The 7,718-nt window shown below is 36.9% G+C and overlaps 1 protein-coding gene across 1 annotated transcript in view; it reads left to right on the forward strand.

Annotated features, from left to right (window-relative positions):
- Positions 1–7,718, forward strand: part of CFTR (CF transmembrane conductance regulator) — a gene marked incomplete at its 5' end in the record, with an annotated part of 76,343 nt that overhangs the window by 37,777 nt on the left and 30,848 nt on the right. The window contains 4 exons of the mRNA XM_010165015.2: positions 1–91; positions 3,225–3,262; positions 4,456–4,709; positions 5,785–5,864. The exon at positions 1–91 is cut by the window's left edge and continues 32 nt beyond it. Coding sequence (XP_010163317.2) covers positions 1–91; positions 3,225–3,262; positions 4,456–4,709; positions 5,785–5,864 — 463 coding nt within the window. The remainder of the gene's footprint in view (positions 92–3,224; positions 3,263–4,455; positions 4,710–5,784; positions 5,865–7,718) is intronic.

A 7,718-nucleotide genomic window follows, 5' to 3' on the forward strand; every position in this document is an offset into this window, starting at 1 on the left:
CACCACATGGAATACCTATTTCAGATATGTTACCATCCACAAAAACTTGATTTTTGTTCTAATTTTGTGTGTGACTGTCTTCTTAATTGAGGTAAGAAAACCTGTGGCTGATGTTATGTTACTGTAAATGACGTTTTTTCAAACTGACATTTGTGATAAAAGGATAAAAGGATAAAGCATCAAGACATTAGCTCATGTATGTATTGCTTATTGACCACTGCTGTTAAATGATACTGTAATAAGTTTTCTACTGTTCAGATGAGCATTTCTGACCAAATATAGTGATTAGTGAATGGCAGCAGAAGACCCACCTTCTCAAATTATCTCACTTATTTTCTACTGCCATAAATAAGAATTGTTGCCCTATGTAGGTCTTGTTCACGGTGAATAATCTTCCATTTTCCATTAGAAGATAACTTTGCAGAGCCTTGGGAGGTTAGCAACAATAATTACTAGAAATTTTTTGGTGAACACACACATAAATTCTGGAGAATTGCTTTCAAAAAAGAGTTAGTAGCTTTCCTCCTAGTGAAAGAAGAGTGAGGTGTAAGGCAGAACTGAATGTCTATGATGGCATTTAAGATGCATGGGATGTTCCTTCAGTGTGCAGAGAAGACTATGTGCAAGTACAGTGGAAAACACTGTCAGAACATGTGCTGAAGAGCATCTGCCTGATAGAATTATAGAATCATTAAGGTTGGAAAAGACCTCTAAGATCATCAAGTCCAACCCTCAACCCAGTACTACTATGCCCACTAAACCTTGTCCCTAAGCAACACATCTACATGTCTTTCAAATATCTCCAGAGATGGTGATAATATGCCTGATCGTGCAAGTCTGACTATTTTTCTTGTAATGGAAATATCCTGCTTTTAGTCTTTTCTTTCAATTTAGAAAAAACTTTTCATATCTACACATAATCTCATAGTGTCCTCTTTTACAAGAGGACATCCTAAATCAAGTGTTTTTCTGAGGGAAGAAACATGTTTCAGAGAAAAGACTGGGAGTTTATTGGGACTGTATTCATACATCATCTTATAAAATATAGTACAAATTTCTCTTGACATTTTGCAACATGAACAGAAAGAAGAGAAGAATCCATTAGGAATATAGGGCTGGTTTCTGGCAGACTGTGTCAGTGAAATGTTTTTTGGCAGTCCTCTGGTGGCATTCGAACTTCTCCTAGTATTATCAAACCTGGAGAAGGATACGATTGATTGTGTTCTGAATTTATACTGATGTTATGTTGCAGGTGATTTAAATTAGTTCTTCTAGATCAGGAATAAATCCTGAAGCTTAGACCAGGAATAAAGCCTGGAGCTTAGATCTAGTTTGAGATCCAAAATTTTTAAACTACCTCCAAAATCACAACAGTATTCAGATGTGTAGCTCTTCTTACCATGTAAGTTTTATTTTTGTGGTAATGTGAGTCATAGGGGAAAAGGAAATTTTAATTTTGAGGTGCAATATCATCTTTATCCCCATATATTCAGCCTGCATTTCTAATATTGATTACAAATTTTTGCTTTTAAAAGACCTTTTTAAATAATTCAAAAGCCTCATCTTCTAATTGAAGAACAAAAGTTATGACAAAGAATGTGTCTGTCTAAGTTAAACTTTCCAGTGTGACTGTTGCTTAAGTAAAAACCTATGGATAAATTAATGGCCTAGAAGATATTCAGTCATAGCACAGACTATATAACCATTAGCAGATCTCTGTGCATGAGATGAAATACCACGCCAAGTGGTTATGTGGCCTCTGCTAACCCTTCTGACCGTAGACAGTGAAGAGAGGATAGTGATGAACATCCAAGTGCTGAACTGAGAGTAGTGACAAGTAAATTGAAAGTGGAGTGTTGACACACTTCAGAGCTGGATGGGACTATCGTGGAAATGCTAGAGATGCTATTTTACGTTTGGAATGGATTGTTTTGTATTGTATTGCAGGTCCCAAAGTGATTCCACACAGATCACCATAAACAGGGCATCATTTGTACATTATTCCTAGGCTTGCAGGGAGTATGTGGGGGTGTGTGTTGGAGGGGGGTGTGTGGGGATGTGTGTGTTTGTGTGTGTGTAACTCGCTTAAGTGGCTCAAAACTGTGTTTCCTAGGTGTAATACTCAGAAACTAGGGTTGCTGAACTGGAAGAAGAGCAGTTATGAATTGAAACACATACAAAGGCTTTGTGAAGTTATTCTGTCAGAGAACTGTCTACTTTCATCTTCCTATCTGAAAAAAAAAATGGTCCTCTGTTGTGAGGAGTCAATAGCAGAACAGAATTCTGCTGGGAGATGTAAAAATGTTACTGTGAAAGACACCTGATCTTTATAAATGTGTAAATTCAGGACATCATGGTCAAGCTTGAGTTATTTACTCTAAGACCTGCAAAAGTTAGTGGTTCCCAAGGAGACTACTTTAATTATGTGCTGAGGCATTATCATAATACATTCCTGTACTAGTGACATAAAAATATATGGGAAGAGGATGCTAGAAACTATGTTAGACCTTTAGAAAAAAGATCATAGGCAGAAATAGGACAGATTGAAATGTGGTGGACTGGATAAAGATCTTCAGTGTCTCAATGGACAGACAAGAAAATGTCTTGTCTGAGGAAGCTTCTGTTGTGCACTGAAGCATCTCACAACAAAAATGGTTTAATTCCACATTTTAAAAATATTAAAATGGTTCTTCTGAGAATTATGTAAAACTAGCAGACAAGCAATATCAAACAGATGTATCAAATGTAGATATCGGCTAGCAAGAACAACAATGCAAAAATAATAATGTTAAAGGCTTGACATTCATATTTGAATAGCTGCCTTTGAAGATATTGAGAGACCTACTCTTACAGGGCCATCAAGAAATATTAATCTTTAAAACTTAAAATATGTTTAAGCATACAGTGAATGTTCCTTGTCATTAGGAACACAATAGCAAGTGTTTGTTAATAGTGTGGTAAAAAGACAAATAAAAAAATATTTAGGCACTTGAGAACCTGATTGTAAAACAAGTCTCAATGTGGCTTTCCTGGTGGGATGCGCTGAATGGTTTATGTGGAAAGGGGAGCAGATATGACAAGATTTTTGCTTTAGGGAAGTCTGGCTTCCATCCATTTATAATGCTCTCTCTACAAACAATTATAAAGTTAGTGAAAGAAGATAAGTGAGAAAAAGTACAAAATGTAACAAGACAAAAAATTGACTTTGTTTTCTCTGGTCACAGGTAGCTGCTTCTCTTGCTGGGTTATGGTTTCTTAAAAAGTAAGTAGTGGTGATAATTTATTGAGAGACTGAGGTCTCCTTTATATTGATTTTTGCTATAAATAATTCTGCCTGAAGTCTATATGGATAGGTACTAGCTTGTATTCAATGAAATGGTTCACAGATGGATGATCTAAATACCTCATGTAGGTGGTATCTTAAGCTGGCACTTCTTTAAGTGCTAGCAATCAAATGGTTTGTGTATTGTTATTGAGCACATAACAACGCATGCAAGACTTTTCCTGGGTGAGCTCACTCTAGAGATGCATGAACTTGATTATCCTGAATATGCTGTGGCTGACCTCTGTCTTTCAGAGGCACCAGGTGAGACATTTGCTTAGAAACATTTTAAGGGAGCAGTTTCTGTAAGACCCCGTTTATACAATTTCCTCTGCTCACCCATGAAAAATTCCCAGAAGTTGCAGGGTCAGGCAGATGAAGGTTAAAACATACTGACCAGTGGTATGGCTTTTCCTGGGTTAATGCTTTTGATCCCTGTTTAGTCCTGCAGCACTAAGTCTGTTTGTCTGTGTATAGAAAGCATGTGGTGACTTAGGTCTGATCTGGAAGAGTGATTTATATTGATATCCCCTTACAATAGGTGACAAAGACCTTTGATTTTTATAGTACACCTAAATCGTTTCACTTCCATAATAATTCATTTTTTTCAAGGCTTAAAAACGTTTTTTTCTGGTTGAAAGAAAAACTGATAAGGTGAGTTTTGTCAGTGATTAAAGAGGCGGTAGATTTGCAAGAGACTACCAAAGCAGTACATTTTCACAGCAGTTTGGAGAAAACTGTTGGAGAGGCCATAGTTATATACCAATGGCTTAATTTCCATCTTGGTGAAAACCCTCCATTGCACAATTTCAACTAATTTCAGAAATTACTACAAATGCTGGTAGGCGCCTGAATAACCAAAGGTATCTGGAGAGATGAAGAAGCCATTTATTGCCTTGAGCCCTGAACACACAGAGAGTAACTTTGCCTGAATGGGCCACGGGATTCTTCATAATTTATATTTCTTACATACAGGACAATATTTTTAAAATTACTGGAAATATATATAACTAACCATTAACATAATTTTAAAACAAATTAACATTGTAGTACTGTTTGTTTAGTAGAGAAAATAAAAGAGGAAAAACCCACAATTTCCAGTAATGCATTTATTTTTAATTTCCATCACACAGGACAGCTTTGAAAGCAAATGCAACGCAATCAGAAAACAGTACCTCTGACAAACCTCCTGTGATTGTCACTGACACCAGCGCCTACTACATCATTTATATCTACGTGGGAGTGGCAGATACCCTGCTTGCCATGGGAATCTTCAGAGGTTTGCCCCTTGTGCATACGCTTATAACAGTGTCTAAAACTCTTCATCAAAAGATGGTGCATGCAGTTCTTCATGCACCTATGTCAACATTCAACTCTTGGAAAGCAGGTAACTGAAATGGGAACTGACTGACTCATGTATGGGTTTCATTTCAATTAAACAGTTTTCAGTCTGTTAAAGGATACTATTGCTTTCCATTTACATTTTCAGTCAAGCTGAATGTTAAGTTTGCCAGATGAAGTAATTTGTGAATCTTTTAATGAACCTTGATTACACTTTAAGTGTGACATATTTCAGTTACCAATTCTGATTCTAAAATGTCACCTTGTAAGTTGTAGAAAATTAACTGTGAACTGTTAGAAGCAATAAAACTAGAATAACTTCTAATGAATAGGCTTTGTCTAAAACTGCAATAGAAAATATATAGTCAGCTATGAAGTGCGTGACAGTGAGTCAGGTGTGGATGATAAGTAGTGCTTTATTTCATAAGTAGTCCTACTAAAATGGCATAAAACATCAGTTAATGTGAATAATGGTATGTGTATTCAAATCTGTCTCTAGAGTTGATACAGAGTTCATTGTATAACTGGTGCAACAAGTTCCACCTCCTGCTGTACATGAAATTCCTATCCCCTACCCTTCTTACTGGTGTGTACTAGGATACAGGACACATTGGTGAATGACAGTACAACACAGGGCTTCTCCTTCATTTTCCGATTATATTCTGAACTCTGTTGTTACCTGGTGATTAATACAGTAATTCTCAGAAGCTAAGAAACTGGTGTACAAACTCATACAAATGCTGATGTGCAAATTATCTGTTTATCAGCAAAACCTGATAAGAACCTGATATCTGTTTATCAGCAGAGGCACAAAATGTTATGCTTTGTGCCTCTGTTTCTGTCCTGTTTAATTAAAATTCTTTGGGTTTTATTAAATTTTCCTGAGTCTTTTCTGAAATTCCAGGAGCTGAAACAGAAATTGTGGAGCTAAGTTCCTCCATGGGGAAGGAAGCTGTAGCTCCACTAAACTGTAAAGGAATTGCTCATGCTAGAAAAAAAAAATGTTGTTCTTATCCTTAATTTTTTGTATTCAGAAAAAATTGTACTTTTTATTAAAGTAATAAATATAGGATTTTGGGGGTGTCAAAATGTTTAACTTTTTTCCCCCCCTTAATCCATAGGTGGTATGCTTAACAGATTCGCAAAAGATACTGCAGTACTGGATGACTTACTTCCACTTACAGTATTTGACTTCGTTCAGGTTTGTAGAATAAAAGTTCTAATTTTTCTATTTTAGAGCACTGTAAAGTTTCAGTTGTACATCATGCAAAAGAAATCATGTTAATAAGAAGAAATAACAACTGGAATTAAATCCCTCTTCCTTTTTCAGTCTGTATATCTGTTTACGTAGCTGCTTATTTTTAAGTCAACTTCATTGCTTCTTTTTTGAGTACTCGCCTATATGTGTGCCCCCACTGTTTGTGCAAACCATTTTTAGTACTCAGGCTCAGAAACATTTTTTACCTTGCAGGCCCCTCCACTGCAAGTATCCCTGCTGCTGCCCACATTCAACTTGTGAGGTGTAAAGGGCATTTCTTAGTTTCTTGCAGTTATCTTGGCTCAAGATTACAATTTTTTTTCATGCTATCCTTTGATTGCATTCAGTCATTTTCATGATTTTACCTCCTTAGCCTCTTCTGTTCCCAGTTTGTTAGCATCACCCTTAATTTAATTCTTCTCTTTTGTTGAATATATTCGTGGTTTTTCTGTTCTTTTTTCTTCTGTGGACACTCTTCCAGGCCTGCCTTATTAGGCAGTTTGACCCATTATGATGTGCTTTCAACTCTCAGTTGGGCAGTTCTTCTATTCTTTTCTTTCTTTTTTTTTTTCCTTCCCTTCACGAGTTTGCCTGATTTTGACTTTTATCCTTCACATCTTCATGGCTTCCCTGAGTCTCTGGGATTTAACCTGAGTCTGTCAGGCACTGGATAACTATTTGAAATGGAGGAGAGTTTTAGAAGACTCTATTGCTTGGAGGAATTTTATGACCCTAAGAGTTGTAGAATTGCAGATTTTTTATTTTTTTGAATGGAAAGACTTGTTCCCAGCATACCTCCTGCGAAACTCCAGGCATTGCAAAATCTTGAGTTTTGAATGATTTCCCAATTCATCCACACTGAAGAGAACACTGAAGAAATACAGAGATAGAGGTAATTCCAGTGTTTCTCAAGAAGGATGCATTTATTTGCTCCCCATTGTGCCTTTTCTGAGACTTTGTGGCCCTGTGTGGATCCCAGCACCCCTCATTAGTGACCCACCATAAATACTGCAATGCCAGCTTTTCTTCAGTTAGAACTGGTTCCCAGAACAATTAAAAAATAAAAGCAAATCTTCCCTGGCTCTCCTGTTTCTCTCCACCTTTATTTAGGAGATATCCAGGCCCAACTTAATCAATGCAGACACTCTACTTCACAGATTCCTGTTGCCATCTGTGAATTTGCTCTGCTTTACAGTTCCTACCAACATGATGATCTGCTCAAAACTGAATCCCTTTCCCTATATCTTTGTTAGTAATTGATAACTTTGACTCATGACTTTAGAGAGGCCAGTGTAGCTCCACATGAAGAGGTTCAAGGACATTGCAGCTCTACTTCATGTTCTGCTAATGAAGGTCTTCTGAATGAGTAAACACAGACATTGAGACCTTCTCTGAATCATTAATGTCATCTTCGGTGTGATCAGGATTCACTACTGTCTTTTCTATTGTCACCATTTTGTTTCTGATATTTTGGATTTGCCATGACGATGTTATTCCAAAATTATTTCAGTGAGTCTGTCTCTACATTTCAAACCTTCTACAAGAAACTGACTAGTTTCTAATGTTTTCAAGGATAAGGAAAATCCTTAAATTTGGCTTTCCTGTTCTGATGCCTTTCAGAGGCTAGCCTAAGCTCTAATGACCCATAGGTTCACCTCTGTGCCCTCAGTCTCAACTGCAGAGGCTCCTGGACATGCGTGATAAGCTGCCCTGTCTTTCCAGGTTCTTCTGATGAGGATCATTGAACTTACCCACTGTCTTGAATGGTTTTCACCAGTCATCCCTTGAGAAAAAATT

This window comes from Antrostomus carolinensis, unplaced genomic scaffold (assembly GCF_000700745.2).
Source record: "Antrostomus carolinensis isolate BGI_N321 unplaced genomic scaffold, ASM70074v2 scaffold20993, whole genome shotgun sequence".
NCBI lineage: Eukaryota > Metazoa > Chordata > Aves > Caprimulgiformes > Caprimulgidae > Antrostomus > Antrostomus carolinensis.